At 44.1% G+C, this 21,693-nt stretch overlaps 1 protein-coding gene across 6 annotated transcripts in view; it reads left to right on the plus strand.

Annotated features, from left to right (window-relative positions):
* Window positions 1–21,058, plus strand: part of ATP8A2 (ATPase phospholipid transporting 8A2) — a 417,881-nt gene extending 396,823 nt beyond the window's left edge. For all 6 annotated transcript variants that reach the window (XM_020788593.3, XM_072993721.2, XM_072993722.2 and 3 more), the window contains 2 exons: window positions 12,916–13,007; window positions 18,034–21,058. In XM_020788593.3, coding sequence (XP_020644252.1) covers window positions 12,916–13,007; window positions 18,034–18,131 — 190 coding nt within the window. In that variant the 3' untranslated portion in view covers window positions 18,132–21,058. The remainder of the gene's footprint in view (window positions 1–12,915; window positions 13,008–18,033) is intronic.
* The last annotated feature ends 635 nt before the right edge of the window (window positions 21,059–21,693 follow it).

The raw sequence follows: 21,693 nt of genomic DNA on the forward strand, positions 1-21,693 counted from the left end.
AACATCTTGAGGGCTTTTTCATTCCCTTAGGGGAACCGCTTGTATTTATCAAGCAATATGAGCACCAAGTGACTGTAAGAGAGTATTTTGGAAATTGCATTTGTATTGCCAAACAGTTGGCAATACAAATGCATTTCAGAAAGGAAGGAAAGAGAGCGAACATTCCCACATTATATTTTCAAAGTCTTCTTGCACCATTTCTTTATCTCTTCAGAAAGCATCCTGTCGTTGGTACACAACTGTTCTTTTGTACACATCTTTTTAGGTCCAAACTTTATGATACAAATAACCCATCATGTGCTTTCAGTAGCTAAAGCAATCCCTCTTCTAATGAAAGAATTCCTTAACTTTTGACAGCCCATGATTGTCACAAGAAGAGTTTCTCTCACCTAGCATAGTTTGCAGATTACTTGGATGTGCTTTGCTATTGGTCTCCAAGAGAGAAACACCAGCTCTCTTAGCAACTCAGACTTCTCAGTCATGAAAGTCTACCTAAATCATATCTCTGGAACACTGATGAGTTTTCAGGTTAATGACAGGTTATACATAATGTTTAGTTTGATCTTTGGAAACCAATTTAAAGTCAAAGTTTTTCAGCCGGAGTCTCCGTTTATCAGAAGAGCTTGTACTAGAGCTTCATTAGGGTGTCTTTGGGCAGATTTTCACTGACATTAAAAGCTGAATGGTCGATAGTGGTCCAAGGATGGCTACTTACTGACCACACACACTACCATGTCTTGATGTTATTACATTCTTCATAGGAACTATCCACAGACTTTTATGCAACCGGCACCTAATCTATCGTTGTTCACACTATGTACGTAAGAGGAGATTGTGTGCTGGCGCACAGTCTGCATGTTGGCACATAGCCATGCAATACAATACAATACAGTAAGTTTATTTACGGTCCTTAGACCAGTCACATAAGTATAAAACCTTATAAAACCTTAAAATTTCTAACTTTCAGTATTCAATGAAAGTTTGCTAGCCCATGTTAAGTGCCCGGTTCCTGCATGCCATCGTTCTTCCCATTTGCCTTGTAAAATTTGTGCAGATACTATAAGATTATACAGGTCAACCCTTCTGGACTTTGGTTTTTGCTCCATTTAGAGGAAAAATCAAACAATTTCCTTAATATCCTAAGGAAGAATCAGCATGTTTCCATTAATTTATTTTCTGGTGGACAAATGCTGTGGACTTGGGCAATAGAGTGATCCTGACATGGGTTTCTTAGACTATTCCTCTACTGTATTGTGTTTATTGATCTTTTTGAAGATGAAAGTTTACCTTCTTAGTTTAGCTACGTAATAGCATAACATGAGTCCTGCTAGATCAGACCAAAGGTCTGATTTGTCCAGCATTCTGGTCCCACCGTGGCCAACCCAGTGCCTCTGGCATTCCCACAAGCAGGACATGAAGACCTCATGTTTTTAAGCGACAGGTGTTTGTACAGGCATACCATTTCTGCTACTGAAAGTGACGTATAGCTGTAATGAGTGGTAGACATGGATATCATTATCCTTCAACTCTTTGTCTTAATCCTTTATATAGCTCTTCATGTTGGTGGCCTATGTTTTGACCTATCAAATCTGACCCACTGACTGTGCACTGTGTGTACAGTGCTGTACATATACTGAAACTCCTACTGTTCATCTTAATTCAGTGGCTCCAGATTAAAAAATGCATGTTGTTGTGCATAAAATGAGATGTTTCAGATGACCTCACTACTTTAAGCAGAGCTTATTGAAAATCAGGAATTGTGTTTAAAATATTAGAAAATATTTCAGTACATCTGAATAGGACTGCATAAAAGTATAATGAAAATCATTCTAGAGATTAAAGAAACCACCTTTCTTAGACTATAGCTTTCAGTATTCTGCAGATACATGAGCCTTAACTGTATTGGTGTTGGGGGTGGGTTGTGGGATTTCAGCCCAAGAAAAAGATTTCTACAGGCCATGGCTGTGACAAACCCAGACCTACTGGGATCTGTCACACAGTTACACTAAGCTGCCACCAACCATTCCCTTTAAGAAGTCACACAGACCAGGGATGGATTTTTAAACAATAAAAAGAATGAGGTTTATTTAAATACACACAGGGAAAAATAAAACGATCAGGTGAATAACATAAAGTAACGTGGCTTATTCTCACTCATACATACACACAGTTTGGTTCACACAGAACCCTTAACTTGAAGCACAGACCCTGAACCTATCAGTTCTGGCTAACCAACAGACACCTGAACCTATCAGGTTGGTACTCTGACACACAGTAGTACCCTGTCTGACACACAGACTCCCACAACAGCTTCTTCTTCCCAGCTGCTGCTTCGTCACCTCCCAGTGTCTCTCAGTGTCTCTCTCACCACACACGCTCCACATATATATACAGTACAGCCCCTCCTCCTGATGTCCCGCCTTCCACTCCCCATAGGATGGAACTTTCCCTCCAAACCCATGACAGACAGGTAACATCAGTGCTGTATGTAACACCTCCCCTCTTTATAAGTTGTTTTGTAGGGGGAAAGCTAACGTGCTTTTCACCAAAAAAACAACCTGAATAAAACATACAACAACAGTTATACATACCATACTATACTTACTCATACTTACATTCTAAGTTAAACCATAGCAAATAGGCATTTAAACATTTACCATATACATTACATCAATTTACCTTTATTCATACAAACCAAATTCAAGAACCAGGTACATTTAACTTTTGTCATCATTATATACACATAGTCCATGTTTCTTTCGCCGTCTTCATTCTTCAGGTCTTCTTGACAAGGCGTCAGCAACACAGTTCACTGACCCTCTGACCACCTTCACTTCAAAGTCATAGTCCTGTAGGTTTAAAGCCCACCTCATAAGTTTGCTATTGTGGGTTTTCATTGTCTTTAACCATTGCAATGGTGAATGGTCAGTACACAGAATAAAATGTCTTCCCCAGATGTAAGGCTTGGCCTTCTGGATCGCGTAGACTATGGCCAGACACTCCTTCTCCACGGTTGCCAAATGTCTCTCACCTTTTTGAAGTTTCCTACTCAGGTAGGACACTGGATGCTGGTCACCATTCTCATCCTCCTGGCACAGAACTGCTCCTACCCCGCTGTTAGACGCATCGGTGTAGATGATGAACTCCCGGTCGAAGTCTGGAGCACGCAGGACAGGATAGTTGATTAACGCCTCCTTCAACCTCTGGAACGCCGCCTCACAGTCGCTGGTCCACGGGATGCGGTCATCAGCCTTCTTCCTCGTCAGATCGGTCAGCGGAGCCGCAATCTCGCTAAACCTCGGGATGAACTTTCTGTAGTAGCCCACCAACCCAAGAAATGATTTGACTTTTTTCTTGGTGTTGGGTCTAGGCCAATCACGAACAGCGTCTATTTTGGCCTCCAGGGGTTTTATCACTCCTCCCCCTACCATGTGACCCAAGTATTTTATTTCTGGGCTACCCAGCTGACACTTGCTGGCCTTTACTGTTAGCCCTGCTGCACTTAACCTCTGCAGCACTAACTCCAGGTGTAACAGGTGATCTTCCCAGGTATTACTGAAGATCCCTATGTCGTCAATGTAGGCCACTGTAAAGTCACTGAGCCCTGCCAAGGTCTGGTCCATCAGCCTTTGGAATGTGGCTGGTGCATTTCTGAGACCAAAGCTCAGGACTCGAAACTCATAGAGACCAAAAGGGCTGCAAAAGGCAGTCTTTTCTTGATCCCTGGGATCAATTCTTAATTGCCAATATCCCTTTACCAGGTCCAATGATGAGATGAACCGACAACCCCCTATGGTTTCAATCAGGTTGTCTAGCCTGGGCATTGGGTAGGCATCAGGAGTGGTTACACGGTTTAATTTCCTGTAATCGACACAAAACCTAATGCTCCCATCAGGCTTGTCCACAAGGACTATCGGAGAGGACCAAGGACTAGAAGAGGGGACGATTATGTTCTCCCTCAGCATCTCGTCCAGCTCCTTCCGCACCTTGTCCCTATAGGGTCCCGTTACTCAGTATGGGGATACTGCCTGCGGGGGTGCATCCCCTGTGTGGATCCGATGCATCACTCCCTTCACTATCCCCGGCTTGTTGGAAAACACCTGTTGATATTTACTAAGCAGCATTTTTAGTTCTTGCTGCTGGTCTTGGGTGAGTGCAGGACTGATCTTTACCTCCTCTGGGTTGTATTTTACTTCCCCTCTACCCTCCCAGAAGGGTAATTCCGCTTCCTCACTCTCAGCTGCTTTTATCGCGAATAAAACCCTCTGTTCCCCCCTGTAGTAGGGTTTTAGGGCATTCACATGAACCACCCTCCTTGCTTGGTTCTCCTCCTGCTCTATTAGGTAGTTCAGGTCTGACATCTTGGAAATGACCCTATATGGTCCTGCCCATTTGAGCTGCAGTTTATTCTCTCTGCAGGGCCTAAGCCAAAGCACTTCCTCCCCTGGGTCAAAGTGCCTCTCTCTAGCTTTGTGGTCATACCATGTTTTCTGTCTGACCTTCTGAGCTTGCAGGTCTTCTGCTGCCAGCTCTAGATTTCTCTTTAGGTCATTCATCAAGGTGTCTATGTATGTCACAACGTCTTGTGGGTCATCCTGGGTGATCTGCTCCCAATTTTGTTTGATCAAATCAAGGGGCCCTTTCACCCTTCTCCCAAATAAAAGTTCAAATGGACTGAACCCGGTACTGGCTTGTGGCACTGATCGATAAGCAAACAAAAGGGATTGCAGCTTCTGGTCCCAATTGTTTGGATTCTCTGCCAAGTAAGCCCTAATCATGCGCATTAGAGTCCCATTGAACTTCTCAGTTAACCCATTACTTTCAGGATGATAGGCAGTGGTTTCCTTGTGCTTAATTCCACAGATTTGCCATAAGCGTTTCATGAGCTTTGATGTGAACGATGCGCCCAAATCTGTGATTATCTCTGAGGCAAATCCCATCCTGGACATATACCCCACCAAAGCATCGGCCACTGTGTTAGTTTCAATGTTAGTCAAGGGTATGGCTTCAGGATACCTTGTGGCATGGTCCACAATTGTTAGAATGAACCGGTTCCCCCTCTTTGTGGCCTTGGGCAAAGGTCCCACAATATCCACCCCTATGCATTTGAACGGAGTGTCAATCACAGGCAAAGGGCACAACTTTGCTTTGGTCCTGTCGCGGCTATTCCCTTGCCTTTGACACACATCACATTGTTTACAGAACTCCCTGATCTGCTTCCCTATGTCAGGCCAGTAGAAATTCTGTGTGATTCTCTGCTGTGTTTTGTTCACCCCTAAGTGTGCAGCAAACATGTCAGAGTGACCCCTTTGTAAGATCATGGGGCGATACTTTTCAGGTACCACCAGCTGACTTCTGATCCCATCTCCCCCTTTTGAGATATTCCTCAGGGTTTCTCTATATAAAATCCCCTTTTTCTCCAGAAATCTCACTGGGGTTTCAGGTGTTAGCTGGGCGTCAGTCACCTGTTCAAAACACTTTTGGAGAGTGGCGTCTGCCTTTTGCTCCTGTCCAAATCTGCTGTCTGTGGTTAAGGTTTCCACCACAGCTTCTGAACTCCCCTCTGCTTCCGTCTCTGGCTCATCAATACCCCCCTGAACTGTCCCCGTGGTGGCTTGTGAGCGTGTAATCACTAGCACCCGTTTCACATGTTCAGCCAGGTCATTTCCCACGAGCACGGCTGCTGGCAGAGTCGATGAAATCGCTAGCCGCCAATCTCCCCTCCAGCCTTGAAAGTTGACAGGTACCTCTGCTACTGGCAGAGAGATTACCTGCCCCTCAATCCCTGCCACCTTTATGCTCTCATTTGGGATTATAAACTCCCTAGGAATAATATCTGGATGGCACAGGGTTACCTGGGAACAAGTGTCCCGCAGCCCCCTATACTGACGGTCAAGTATTCCTACGTCCACCCCGGCTGTCTCAAACAACTGAGAATCTGTTTTTACCAGCAAGCAGCGTTTTACCTCCACAAGAGGACCATTTTCCTCAGCCTGATCAGCATAGGTAGCTGTTCCAGACTGAGTAGCCATGGCAACAGGCTCCCTCAGTGACACTGAGTCTTGCTCTTTCTGGACACAGAACACAGCTTTTGGCTTGGTCCCACTAGAATTCTGAGGCACCATTCCTTTTAGCTGCTTTAATTTCTCACACTCTGAGATTAGATGGCCCTTTCCCTGACAGAAATAGCATTTTCTGGTGTATTTTGATTCTCTCTCATCTTGTTTTGGTTTTCCCTCCAAAATCTGAGGTCTTGGTTTCATGTCTGAGGGCTTCCCTTCACCATGGGCCCCTCCCCCTTGCTGGCTTTTCCCTGGTCCCTGAGAGTACTTGCTGTAGGTTTCTTTGGGTTTACCTACAGATTTCCCCTCACCCAAGGGCTTTCTTATTTGGGAAATAAAATCTGCGATCTCTGCGGCTTCTGCCACAGACCTCGGTTTCCTTTCCCTCACCTGGAATTTCAATTCCCCATGCAGGACTGAATAGAACTGTTCCAGTGCTATCAAATCTTTAAGCTGCTCATAGGTCTCCGTCCCTTCCTGCGATAGCCATTTCTCAAGCAGCCTCACCAATTGGGCCCCCACTTGGGTAAAAGTCTGTTCTGGTTTTTTGGTGAGGGACCTGAATCTTTGTCTCAGCTGCTCTGCATTTATCCCATGTCTGGCAAACACCAGTTTTTTAAACTCTGCAAAATCTTTCATCAGTTCCTCAGGCATCTCGGCATAGACCTCAGCCAGGCTACCACTGATTAAAGATCGCATGATGGTCATCTTCTCAGTTTCCCTCACTGAGAAGTCCACAAACGCTCTTTCCACTAAGGAAAAGAACACCTCGGGACAATCTCCCTTGTGGTACACAGGGAATTTCTTCAGGTCAGCTTTAGACAGTTGGCCTCCCTCAGAATCCCTATTATTATTATTGTTCTGATTCATCAGTTCCAATTTTTTTAATTCAAACGCCATTTTCTCTCTCTGCAATTCCAATTCAATTCTCTGTCTCTCTAATCTTTCTTCTCTTTCCAATCTCTCTATCTCAAATTGCCTCTGTTTCTCTCTTTCCCTTTCTTCTCTTTCCCTTTCCTCCATTTCAAATTGCCTCATCCTCAGTTCATGCTGTTGGGCTATGAGCAATTTTCTAAGTTCTGGGTTCTGCTCTCCTGTGCTGTCACCCTGCACTGAGCCAAATTCATCCTCAGAACCTTGGTCAATCTGGGGGTCTTTCACTTCACTCATTTCGGCCATCTGGCTTCGAGTCAAGGGCATAATCCCCCCTCAGAACAGGCTGCTTTAAAAAGTCAAGCCTCAAAATAAAACGACCACTTTTTTCCTCTTGCCTCAGAACCAGCTTTCCCTAGAGATTGCTGCTGTTCTTCAGCACTAAACTTGCAACAGTATCGAGTCAGAGCCTACCCCCCTCTGCTGGGCCTCTCAGCTGGCAGGCTAGATCACTGTTACTACGCAGTTTTGCCTCAGCTTTTTCCCGCCAAAACTAGGCTGTCTCAGAGCACCTTAATCTAAGTCTCCCCAGTTGGCACGTTCTTCTACTAGCGCACCTCCCCGTGAGGTACACCTAGAAGATTACCTACGCGCCTCAGACTGTCCCTGACTAGACCCCCCTTGCTCTGGGCACACTTGCCAAGGCTTTGCTGGACCGCTGGACAACTGGACCAGTCGTATCCCACACGCTGGACACCAATCAATGTGACAAACCCAGACCTACTGGGATCTGTCACACAGTTACACTAAGCTGCCACCAACCATTCCCTTTAAGAAGTCACACAGACCAGGGATGGATTTTTAAACAATAAAAAGAATGAGGTTTATTTAAATACACACAGGGAAAAATAAAACGATCAGGTGAATAACATAAAGTAACGTGGCTTATTCTCACTCATACATACACACAGTTTGGTTCACACAGAACCCTTAACTTGAAGCACAGACCCTGAACCTATCAGTTCTGGCTAACCAACAGACACCTGAACCTATCAGGTTGGTACTCTGACACACAGTAGTACCCTGTCTGACACACAGACTCCCACAACAGCTTCTTCTTCCCAGCTGCTGCTTCGTCACCTCCCAGTGTCTCTCAGTGTCTCTCTCACCACACACGCTCCACATATATATACAGTACAGCCCCTCCTCCTGATGTCCCGCCTTCCACTCCCCATAGGATGGAACTTTCCCTCCAAACCCATGACAGACAGGTAACATCAGTGCTGTATGTAACACCTCCCCTCTTTATAAGTTGTTTTGTAGGGGGAAAGCTAAGGTGCTTTTCACCAAAAAACAACCTGGATAAAACACACAACAACAGTTATACATACCTTATTATACTTACTCATACTTACATTCTAAGTTAACCATAGCAATTAAGCATTTAAACATTTACCATTAACATTACATCAATTTACCTTTATTCATACAAACCAAATTCAAAAAACAGGTACATTTTAACTTTTTTTTGTCCTCATTATATACACATAGTCCATGTTCTTTCGCCGTCTTCATTCTTCAGGTCTTCTTGACAAGGCGTCAGCAACACAGTTCACTGACCCTCTGACCACCTTCACTTCAAAGTCATAGTCCTGTAGGTTTAAAGCCCACCTCATAAGTTTGCTATTGTGGGTTTTCATTGTCTTTAACCATTGCAGTGGTGAATGGTCAGTGCACAGAACAAAATGTCTTCCCCAGATGTAAGGCTTGGCCTTCTGGATCGCGTAGACTATGGCCAAACACTCCTTCTCCACGGTTGCCAAATGTCTCTCACCTTTTTGAAGTTTCCTACTCAGGTAGGACACTGGATGCTGGTCACCATTCTCATCCTCCTGGCACAGAACTGCTCCTACGCCGCTGTTAGACGCATCGGTGTAGATGATGAACTCCCGGTCGAAGTCTGGAGCACGCAGGACAGGATAGTTGATTAACGCCTCCTTCAACCTCTGGAACGCCGCCTCACAGTCGCTGGTCCACGGGATGCGGTCATCAGCCTTCTTCCTCGTCAGATCGGTCAGCGGAGCCGCAATCTCGCTAAACCTCGGGATGAACTTTCTGTAGTAGCCCACCAACCCAAGAAATGATTTGACTTTTTTCTTGGTGTTGGGTCTAGGCCAATCACGAACAGCTTCTATTTTGGCCTCCAGGGGTTTTATCATTCCTCCCCCTACCATGTGACCCAAGTATTTTATTTCTGGGCTACCCAGCTGACACTTGCTGGCCTTTACTGTTAGCCCTGCTGCACTTAACCTCTGCAGCACTAACTCCAGGTGTATCAGGTGATCTTCCCAGGTATTACTGAAGATCCCTATGTCGTCAATGTAGGCCACTGTAAAGTCACTGAGCCCTGCCAAGGTCTGGTCCATCAGCCTTTGGAATGTGGCTGGTGCATTTCTGAGACCAAAGCTCAGGACTCGAAACTCATAGAGACCAAAAGGGCTGCAAAAGGCAGTCTTTTCTTGATCCCTGGGATCAATTCTTAATTGCCAATATCCCTTTACCAGGTCCAATGATGAGATGAACCGACAACCCCCTATGGTTTCAATCAGGTTGTCTAGCCTGGGCATTGGGTAGGCATCAGGAGTGGTTACACGGTTTAATTTCCTGTAATCGACACAAAACCTAATGCTCCCATCAGGCTTGTCCACAAGGACTATTGGAGAGGACCAAGGACTAGAAGAGGGGACGATTATGTTCTCCCTCAGCATCTCGTCCAGCTCCTTCCGCACCTTGTCCCTATAGGGTCCCGTTACTCGGTATGGGGATACTGCCTGCGGGGGTGCATCCCCTGTGTGGATCCGATGCATCACTCCCTTCACTATCCCCGGCTTGTTGGAAAACACCTGTTGATATTTACTAAGCAGCATTTTTAGTTCTTGCTGCTGGTCTTGGGTGAGTGCAGGACTGATCTTTACCTCCTCTGGGTTGTATTTTACTTCCCCTCTACCCTCCCAGAAGGGTAATTCCGCTTCCTCACTCTCAGCTGCTTTTATCGCGAATAAAACCCTCTGTTCCCCTCTGTAGTAGGGTTTTAGGGCATTCACATGAACCACCCTCCTTGCTTGGTTCTCCTCCTGCTCTATTAGGTAGTTCAGGTCTGACATCTTGGAAATGACCCTATATGGTCCTGCCCATTTGAGCTGCAGTTTATTCTCTCTGCAGGGCCTAAGCCAAAGCACTTCCTCCCCTGGGTCAAAGTGCCTCTCTCTAGCTTTGTGGTCATACCATGTTTTCTGTCTGACCTTTTGAGCTTGCAGGTTTTCTGCTGCCAGCTCTAGATTTCTCCTTAGGTCATTCATCAAGGTGTCTATGTATGTCACTACGTCTTGTGGGTCATCCTGGGTGATCTGCTCCCAATTTTGTTTGATCAAATCAAGGGGCCCTTTCACCCTTCTCCCAAATAAAAGTTCAAATGGACTGAACCCGGTACTGGCTTGTGGCACTGATCGATAAGCAAACAAAAGGGATTGCAGCTTCTGGTCCCAATTGTTTGGATTCTCTGCCAAGTAAGCCCTAATCATGCGCATTAGAGTCCCATTGAACTTCTCAGTTAATCCATTACTTTCAGGATGATAGGCAGTGGTTTCCTTGTGCTTTATTCCACAGATTTGCCATAAGCGTTTCATGAGCTTTGATGTGAACGATGCGCCCAAATCTGTGATTATCTCTGAGGCAAATCCCATCCTGGACATATACCCCACCAAAGCATCGGCCACTGTGTTAGTTTCAATGTTAGTCAAGGGTATGGCTTCAGGATACCTTGTGGCATGGTCCACAATTGTTAGAATGAACCTGTTCCCCCTCTTTGTGGCCTTGGGCAAAGGTCCCACAATATCCACCCCTATGCATTTGAACGGAGTGTCAATCACAGGCAAAGGGCACAACTTTGCTTTGGTCCTGTCGCGGTTATTCCCCTGCCTTTGACACACATCACATTGTTTACAGAACTCCCTGATCTGCTTCCCTATGTCAGGCCAGTAGAAATTCTGTGTGATTCTCTGCTGTGTTTTGTTCACCCCTAAGTGTGCAGCAAACATGTCAGAGTGACCCCTTTGTAAGATCATGGGGCGATACTTTTCAGGTACCACCAGCTGACTTCTGATCCCATCTCCCCCTTTTGAGATATTCCTCAGGGTTTCTCTATATAAAATCCCCTTTTTCTCCAGAAATCTCACTGGGGTTTCAGGTGTTAGCTGGGCGTCAGTCACCTGTTCAAAACACTTTTGGAGAGTGGCGTCTGCCTTTTGCTCCTGTCCAAATCTGCTGTCTGTGGTTAAGGTTTCCACCACAGCTTCTGAACTTCCCTCTGCTTCCGTCTCTTGCTCATCATTACCCCCCTGAACTGTCCCTGTGGTGGCTTGTGAGCGTGTAATCACTAGCACCCGTTTCACATGTTCAGCCAGGTCATTTCCCACGAGCACGGCTGCTGGCAGAGTCGATGAAATCGCTAGCCTCCAAACTCCCCTCCAGCCTTGAAAGTTGACAGGTACCTCTGCTACTGGCAGAGAGATTACCTGCCCCTCAATCCCTGCCACCTTCATGCTCTCATTTGGGATTATAAACTCCCTAGGGATGATATCTGGATGGCACAGGGTTACCTGGGAACAAGTGTCCCGCAGCCCCCTATACTGACGGTCAAGTATTCCTACGTCCACCCCTGCTGTCTCAAACAACTGAGAATCTGTTTTTATCAGCAAGCAGCGCTTTACCTCCACAAGAGGACCATTTTCCTCAGCCTGATCAGCAGCGGTAGCTGTTCCAGACTGAGTAGCCATGGCAACAGGCTCCCTCAGTGACACTGAGTCTTGCTCTTTCTGGACACAGAACACAGCTTTTGGCTTGGTCCCACTAGAATTCTGAGGCACCATTCCTTTTAGCTGCTTTAATTTCTGACACTCTGAGATTAGATGACCCTTTCCCTGACAGAAATAACATTTTCTGGTGTATTTTGATTCTCTTTCATCTTGTTTTGGTTTTCCCTCCAAAATCTGAGGTCTTGGTTTCATGTCTGAGGGCTTCCCTTCACCATGGGCCCCTCCCCCTTGCTGGCTTTTCCCTGGTCTGTGTGACTTCTTATAGGGAATGGTTGGTGGCAGCTTAGTAAACGTGTGGCAGATCCCAGTAGGTCTGGGTTTGTCACATTGATTGGTGTCCAGCGTGTGGGATACGACTGGTCCAGTTGTCCAGCGGTCCAGCAAAGCCTTGGCAAGTGTGCCCAGAGCAAGGTGGGTCTAGTCAGGGACAGTCTGAGGCGCGTAGGTAATCTTCTAGGTGTACCTCACGGGGAGGTGCGCTAGTAGAAGAACGTGCCAACTGTGGGAGTCAGTGTGTCAGACAGGGTACTACTGTGTGTCAATAAGCAGAGCTTATTGAAAATCAGGAATTGTGTTTAAAATATTAGAAAATATTTCAGTACATCTGAATAGGACTGCATAAAAGTATAATGAAAATCATTCTAGAGATTAAAGAAACCACCTTTCTTAGACCATAGCTTTCAGTATTCTGCAGATACATGAGCCTTAACTGTATTGGTGTTGGGGGTGGGTTGTGGGATTTCAGCCCAAGAAAAAGATTTCTACAGGCCATGGCCTTTACCATATTCTACATAACTTCAAGTTGTTCTTTCTTTCTACAGCAATTTTGGCACCAAGGAAATGCATGACTGTTCATTTGAGATTTCACAGAACCTTTCAACTCACTGGGGATATTGAAGTTGTTTAGGCACTGTGTGTGCAGACAGCTGTGCTTCTCCACCAAGAACATATCAGACTTGATTGAGTGTTGGCCTTTTTCTAGAAGGGTATTAGGGGAAGACATACAGATCCTGTACTATCCCATGGCATCATTTTTGTTTCTTTTTTTAATGAAGGTTGATTATGCTTGTCTCAGGAACTCACCTGGTTTGCTTTTGTTATTACAGCATGAATGAACGCGACCACTTGTTAAAAAGGCTTGGCAGGAAAACTCCTCCGAGTCTCTTCCGTGCTCATTCTGTCCAGCAAGGTGTCTCACGTAAGTAAAAAAGTAAAACACAAGCTAACCAACCAACAAAGCAGACACTTGTCCTCTAGAAAGAAATGGAAAGTACGCTGATGCAATGAATGGCTAATTATGCCCATACCAATGTTCTCTACTTTTTTCCAAATCAAAGATTAGATAAGGATGATCTGGCATGTAGGTAAGGCAGCCAAAAATAGCTCATTAATTTGGAACTGGGATGCTTGTGTCTCCCAAGATTTCAAATGGCTTTGTATGCTTGCAAAAACATGTAACATTTCATAAACCAGAACTATTGTAGTCCAGTGGACCAAGTGACATACTGGGACTCAGAAGACTTTGGGTTCAGTTGCCTTCTCTGCTGTGGATGCCTACTGGAGATGTGGCAGTGGTAAAGCAACTCCTTAGATATCTCATATACCTGGAAATCCTATTAGGGTCTTAAGAAGTTGCCTCCTACTTACTATTATGACACATAAGAATATCCCAGGACTTGGACATTTTACTTTTTTGGACTACAAGTCCCATTGAGCCTCATGCTGGCTGGAAGATTCTAAGACCTGTAGCCCAAAAAAGTAATCCTGTACCCCACCCCAGGTTTTCCATGATCCATGTAACTCTCATCAGATGAAACATATTGCAGTGTTCTGGCTGCTTTAAAATGTATTTTAAAGAGATTCTGGCTGAAGTTTAATATGTGCATTTGATATTTAAATATTATCACTGGATGACGGAATCACATAGTGTCCAGTATGGATCAGATGTGCAGAATGAATATGTCTTGTTTCAGCTTGACCAGCGACTTACTGAACTGCTGGTAATGGTAAATTGACCTCCATGGCACCTGTAGGCAACAGGAGGGAGCTTGAAGTTCAAGGAAGGCCATGTGGCACACAAACCTAGGTTGTCTTAAAAACGTGTTGCAGCTGCTGCTTCCATCTACTCCTTATCTGCTACCTGAAGTACCTGCGCCACTTTACCTTATTACGGTGGGGTCATTCCCCCTGATCTCTGCCCATCTTGCTAAAAGTATTCCAGTTCAGGGATTATTTATGTGTAACCATTTATGTATGTTGTGGAAATACATTTTGCAGAACAATGACCACCCTCCACAGACATTAAAATATGTGCAGGCTTTCAAGATCTTCCAATGTCTTCATCAGGGAAGTTACAATTCTACCAAAGCTCTTTGTTTATGTATGCCTTGGGTTTGCAGTTTACACAAATGCAAATTATTACGTATAACCATTTTGAAGATAGGAACATAAAAACATTCAAGCCAGGTTAGTGCCAGAGATGGTTTATGGCAGTAGTTCCCAACCTTGGGTCCCCAGATGTTCTTGGAATACAACTCCCAGAAATCCTGGCCAGCATAGCTAGTGATGAAGACTTCTGGGAGTTATAATTCAAGAATATCTGAGAACCCAAAGTTGGGAACCACTGAATGATGGGAAGCTGCTTTATGCTGTGTCTAACTATTGACCCGCTAGCCCAATAATGCCACAACTCTGATTAAGAACAGTTCTTTGAGGTGGCAGGCAGTATTGATTTCACAGGCCTACCAGAAGGTCGCTGGTGTTGCCTGTTGTTCTCCCATCCAAGGACTAAACAGGCCTGACCTCACTTAGTTTATGAAATCAAAAGAATGTTCAGCGCTGGTGTCATGCTTCACCTTTCAACCTTAGGCTGTGGATTAGTTCATTTTCATTATTTGAAAAGCCAGTGATCATTATGAAAAATTTCATTCGGACATGCTCACACATGGAGGGGAGGATTGGAGTGGTTGTATGACTGCTAGAACAAATGGGTGATGGTGGCAGTAGTAATGGTAGAGTGAATATTCTGTCACATGTAGAAGTAATAGAGGAAAACATGTGTGCCGTCAACTGAGGTCTTTGAAGTCACACCCATTGTTGAAGGCACCCCAAAGCTTTAACAAGTTGATAAGCCACAAGGAAGAAGAATAAGAGGCTCTTGAAATAAATTTCATCTCTTCTTGCCTGTCCATCCTAAATACTGATAATCAAGGGTTAAATGAGCCAGTCCATTTCAGGGCTAGCATGGTTTTCTCATGAGCATGAATTTTTATTATATTCTTAAGACTAGAAAACATGAGAAGAATTGTTGATCCATGATCTTCCACAACTTCTGCCATCTTTTGTCAACTGATATTATCAAAAGGAACATTAAGAAAAGGAAAACGTGTTGGGCCATAAAAGTTTTTTGATTACTCACTGTTTTCAGTGGTTTTATGGCTGAATCTGCTTTTTGTTTCCTGTTTTTTAGTCTGTGATACGATTTTTTTGTTAGCCACTTTAAGCACTGTAGTGAAAAGATGGGATAGAAATGCAAATAGGAATAAGAGTCAGAAAAAATAGCAGACCAACAAAGAAATATGTATTAAATAATTATACAAAAGCACACTGTTATCAAAAAACAAAGGTAGATCTTCACAACGAGAAAATGATTTTTCTAGGAGACTGTTGGATTCTTTACAATCATTATTCAGGCTGCCAGATTAAGGCTTATTAATGGTATCTCTGTCAAACTACTGTATAGGAAAATGCAGAGTATATGTGACAGATCCAGATCCACAGTTGAGCTAATTAATAGTATGATAGGATCTTAGAACAATTAAACCACTGTGTTGTTTTAAAAAAGGAAGTGTTGCTTTGCATTGAGAGTAGGTTGGTTTTATACTGAACACATTTGTTTGCTATAGGAATTGATCTACTATTTACTATAAAGGGCTGTGGTAAATTCTCTTCTTCCCCTAGATGTGGAAATATCTTAAGGCATGCTGTGTCCCACCCCCTCCCCCAATTAAGGAGAAAACAGCTATTGTAGATCTCATACAAAACACATACAGATTGTATTTATGTGACTTACACGCTACATGAATGTATCCAACGTAGTGTAGTGTCGCATAGGGTTGGGGAAATAAATTCTATAGGTGTGACTGTGGAGTTGGAAGAGAAATCAGTGGATAGCCACCTGAACTATGGAGAATAGTGTTATGTTTTCAGTGCAAAGGCTTGGGTTTACTCTTGGCTTCATCTCTGATGCCCCCATTCCACATATATTTGGGAATGCATTTTCATAGGTAAAGCTAGGGTACCAGTTGCACCCATTCCTTGAGAAGTCTAATCAAATTACAGTGACCCATGCTTTAGTTACCTTCCACCTGGATTACTGTAATACACTCTACATGGTGATGCCTTGTGGGAAATATTTAGAACTTTCCTGTCATTTTGTCTGGTGGAATGAAAGCAGGGAAGGGGGTTGATGAAGATCCAAGATAATGTGGTCAAGATGCTGCAGCGGTAGGGACCAGGGAGAGAGAGGTCTGACCAAGAGAAGCAGGGAGGGAGCACACCAGATTGCAAGATGGTGAGCCACACTGCTTTCAAGAGCCAGTAACAGATAGGAGAAAAAAGAAGTCTTTAGGACCATGTGTGGTTCTTACACTGGCACCTGTTTGAAATCAAGTGTTGGTGGCAGGTTTCTGTTAAGACCTGTTATATGGGTTTTTCATTCTCAGCTGTTCTGCAAATGAGAAAAACACAGAGCAAAGGCCATGGTTTCCTGGATATACTGTATGAAAGCTTTCAGAACACACTAGAAAGGTCTCAAGCTTTTTCTTAGAGCCAAATCTGGGTGTCTCTGAGATGTGAGGAAAAAGACCACTGATCAAGAGCTGTGCATGAACACACATGCACGCACACACACACATTTCCCAGCATCAACCAGTGTAAACCTCCTCCCACCTACCATCACCCCCCTTACTACCAAGAAATTCTGAGTGCTTGAGCTACTTCTGAACATCACAGTGCATCCGTGCTTCTTCCAGTCTGAAACAGGTGGAGTTTATGGGATGTATGTGTTTATGCATGACATGCACAGTAAATAAGACTATAGGGATGATTCATATGCTGAGCATGTGCCAGGGCTGATGAGTGCTAGAGAATGCTCTAACCAGGGTAGGACGGGGAAATGATGCCACAATAACCAGTTACAGGTATGAAGGGACAGAGGAGGGGGGAAATGTAATATGAATCATCAAGGGGCTCCTTCCCAGGTACTCTTCCTCAACACCAAGCAGGAGAGATAATATGCATAGCACTGGATTTCAGAGGTATTCTCCAAAGCACATAGCACCACATACATTTCTTCTCTGTGATGCCATCCTCCTCCTCTTCCTCCATCATTCGGCTGCAGGAAGGGCTGGTTTAGTTATTTCTTTTCAAGCATTTATATCCAGTTCTTTCAAAAGCAAAGGCTTTTGCCGCCACCGCCAACTAGGCTAGAGTGGCAATGCACTCATGGCTGGCAATAGGAATGCCTTGACTGGTTAGCTCTGAAAGATGACAGAAAATGAGGAGGAAGAGGCAGTGGCTCTGCCTTACCTCTACGAGAATGGCTTGGGATTCAGCTCCTCAGCCCAAACTTATACTGAGCTTCACATGTCCCTGCCGTCAAAATTGAATACGACATTGGGTAAAGTAAAGCTGCAGACCACAGGGTGGCATCTAAGAATAGCCAAAATATGTGGATTGACCCTTGGAGTGGAAATCTGCCATCAAATCTTCCAAGGCTGTTTGTTCTTAGTTCAAAGTAGGGATAGCAAGGAAGGAAAGACTTAGATGAGGGCATCAGGATTGAAAGAAGGAGGGTTATCACCTGTGCCACCTTTCCTCTCTAAATTCCCCTGCCTTCCCAGGCAAAATGGATTAGCAAGAGTTACCAATAAAACCCTCTGCAGTCCCACTGCTCCAGCCCAGTCTCTCCCCTCCCAATATACACATAGATACGTACATATTGCATTCTGATTAAAAGTAGAAACTGTGGGAAATTCAGTCCTATATCCGCGACATCTCATCTCATTGTGGTTAAGTGTGGTCGTGAATCCCATTTCACTCATCCCAGTCCACTGGGCTACTCTAGTGGACCACATTGGCTTTCTTATTCAGCTGTTTAAGAAGCACACTGTGGTCTTGATTCCAAATCTTTTGTTCCCTCTCTTTTGTTCTTTTTTTTCCAGATGGCTATGCATTTTCTCAAGAAGAACATGGGGTCGTTTCCCAGTCTCAAGTCGTCCGATCCTACGACACTACAAAACAGCGAGTGGGAGTAGAATAATGTGGTCCTTTTGCCTGATTGGTGACTGGAGTAATAAGATTGGGATCAATGCACCCACTGTTAATATATCCCGGAGTCGGGTTGGCAACAGCAGTGTAAACACCGGAAAACCCTTTACTGTGGCCTTAGCCAAAAAGTTTGTTACTTATGCTTCTTGCAGACTTTGAGTGCGCATTGTGGCAGTGGGGTGGGTGGGGGTGAAATCCTTGTTTGAAGTCAGCCACCTTGCTCTGCCTAACATGTGTTTATGTTGCTTATGAAACATTTGGCTGTGCTGTGGAAGGTGTAAAAAAAAGGAAAACACTTCAGGGGTTTCTTGCCATTTCAAAAAGAAAGGAGGGGAAACAAGCTGTGTGTAGACAGTTCTAGAAAGAAAAGCAAAAAGGTTGCTCTGTTCCATGCAGGATATGCCTTTGCTTCATTCGAACTGGAGAGCTGGCATTTCCTGTTTTTCTCATGCTCAGATTCAAGTGTGTGAGGTTGCATGTAAGAAACCTTTCTAATATTCACTGTTTATTTGACAGAAATGTTCAGGGAGAGATGGAGGTGGCAAGAAAACAAATGTTATCGTGGAGAAAATGGCAAGGCAGAAATAAGGTTGCAAGAGCTAATGTTGCCAGCTTTTTTAAGAAAGAATATGCACCATAAGGTACACAAACACCATATAAAATATGCCACTGCTGTTTATTCTCACATACACACACAATTACTTCTGCCACATTATCTTTCCACCCACCACCCTAGTCATCTGCATGACTGGACCACGGGTGCTGTTTGCATGGCATGTTGCTCAAGATCCAGCTCAAAGCAATGACTGAAATGCAGCCTTTTGTTCGTTGCTGGAGTGTATCTGAATGCTGACTTCTTCAGCTTTAGGCATGAGCCATCAGAAGCAGCAGCATTCCTCATTGACGTTTAGTGTGCGTTTGCTGCAGCAAAAATAACAAAGAGACTTGTGGAACCTTAAAGACTAACAAGTTTTGTTTGGCATAAGCTTTCATGGACTATAGCCCACTTCTTCAAATATTGTATTTACTGTTATCAAATCTAGTTGCTGTTATCCACAAAAATGTTCTCAGTTTGTATGTGAATCCTGCAGAGGAACTCTCTAGTGTCTAAGGAGGTCACCTGGGTTCAAGCAGATTGTCACCCTTGCTCATGTTCATGAACCACAACAAAACAAATGTTAAAGGGGAAGAAATAGCTGGTGCCTTAACATCCTCTGTTTGCATAATGGAGAAACTGAGAAATTTTGGGAGGTTGAGCAAGAATCTGTCACATCCCTGAGATAGTTGGTTTTCTGCATCAAATCATTATTAGAAATCCATTGTTATAAAGCTGAATCTGGATTGGGGGTGGGGGAAGGAAATGCAGAACTCAGGGCACATCCAGATAGGGAAAGTTGGAGTGATCTGATTCACACTGAAAAGCTTCTGATATTTAGTGCAATCTGTTCATATCTCTCTTGAAGCAATCCTTCTGTCCACATTGATCATTTTTTTTCTCCCATGAGAAGGGTCCAGACAGGTCTTTAAATCACTCCAATTTGGCCCCCTTTTGATTAATGACATTCCCTTCCCGCCTCCTTCCCTGCCTTTTCCCACAGCCATTTTATATACAGTGGTGCCTTGCTTGACAATGTATATACAGTGGTGCCTTGCTTGACAATGTTAGTTCGTTCCAGCAAAATCGCTGTAGAGCAAAAACATCATCAAACGAAATAAAAAAAAAACCATTGAAACACATTGAAAACCATTCAATGCATTCCAATGGGCTGAATACCTGCTCGTCCAGCGAAGATCCTCCATACGACGGCCATTTTTGGTGCCTGTAAAGTAAGGAATCCATTCTAGAAAACAGCGAGGGGCCATTTTCTTAAGCCAGTGGCCATTTTGAAACCCGACGATCAGCTGTTTGCTGATCATCGTGAAGCGTAAATTGGTTCCCAAAGCAGGGAACCAATCATTGTTAAATGAAAAAAAAAAACGTTTAAACCATTGTTTTGCAATCGCAAAAGCAATTGCAAAAACCTAATTGTACAGCGATTTCCTTGTTAAGCAAGGCAATTGTTAAGCAAGGCACCGCTATATAATAAAGTTGTCCCTTTCAATGTCACAAGCTACCAAAGGTGTCATAGGCATAACACTACCCATAGCTCTATTTTGGTGCAAACTAACTATCTGAACAATCTACAGAACGAGATAACCAGAAGCACTCCAATTCACACCAAAAAAAATTATAGAAAAAGAGCAAGACAGCTCTAAACGAGCTGTTGCCAAAAGAGCTATTCCCCAAAACAGAGAAATATAGCTCTAAAAGGGAGTCAGGATGGCTCTCTGTGAATAAAAACCTGTGTAGACACCATAATTTGATTCAAGCCAAACAACACAAATAGTGATCCATATAGTGAGCTATATGCCTGTCTGGATTTGCCCTGAGCCTCTTCCCAGCGAAAAATGTGCACAAGATAAAATAATTTGAAGAAGAATTAACTTAATGCTCAGAACTATGGACTATGATTTCATAAATATACAGATTTAAATATGGATGTAACGTTAAGGCTGTCAAATTTCTTCTGGCAGGGCTTCTGTGCTTTGAAAATCTCGGTGACAAATATATATTTATCACATTATGCTTTTCTCTACGAGAGCAGCATCATGTACTATGTTCTGTTTATCATACAGCAGTGAACAGCACCAATTCAGTTGGGGGGGAAAGTTTACATGCCTAGCAAACATTACCGTCAACAAGATCCCTAATCATTGGTCCTTGGTACACTAGGAGGGGAGTTTCCTTAGCTTTTTTTCACTTTAGCATTGAGCATTTTACAATTTTCAGGTGTGTTTTCTAGAATCACAAGAAATGCAAAGAATTCTTACTTCTTTAATTAGCTACCTTGCTCAATGGATCTGGCATGTAACGGATTATGTACTGGTATTATGCATGATTCTCCGGAAAGAAAAAAATAATGAATAGAACTCTTATGGTTGTTGTGGGTTTTTTGGGCTCTTTGGCGGTGTTCTGAAGGTTCTTTAACGTGGTTCTCTATGAATCCACACTGATGGGTTAAACAGCGCCTGCGCTGGTTCCTCTCGGAATTTTCCAGAGCTATGAGGGAAAAGATACAATGTTTGAGTTGCCCTGCACTGCGCAAGTGCAGCCCGCCAAAAATCCCCAGTTCCATTTATCCGCCCGCGGAGTTGGAACCTCTCGGTTAGAGCTCTTGAGATTTTACTCTCCTTTCGCTATTTTCGGATTTTTTGGACTTGACCTGGCTTGCCTATCGTCTATCCGCATCTCCGTTGCCCTGAATTCGGACCGGCTGACCTTCCCTTGCCTCTGGCGTGCTTCTTGCAAGTACTTTCACTTCCCGCTTGATCCTGATTGAGGCCTATTACCTCCTGCTGAGGCGCCACGCGCCAGCAGGATTTCTTCAATTACTGACTTTCTCTACCGTTCGTTCACCGCTTGGCTTATGTCAGCGAAAAAGGGACCTTTCCGCCGCTGTTCTGCTTGCTCCGGGAAGCTCCCCTTCCAGGACCATCATTCCCTCTGTCTTTTC

Source organism: Pogona vitticeps, chromosome 3, assembly GCF_051106095.1.
Source record: "Pogona vitticeps strain Pit_001003342236 chromosome 3, PviZW2.1, whole genome shotgun sequence".
NCBI classification, from domain to species: Eukaryota; Metazoa; Chordata; class Lepidosauria; order Squamata; family Agamidae; genus Pogona; species Pogona vitticeps.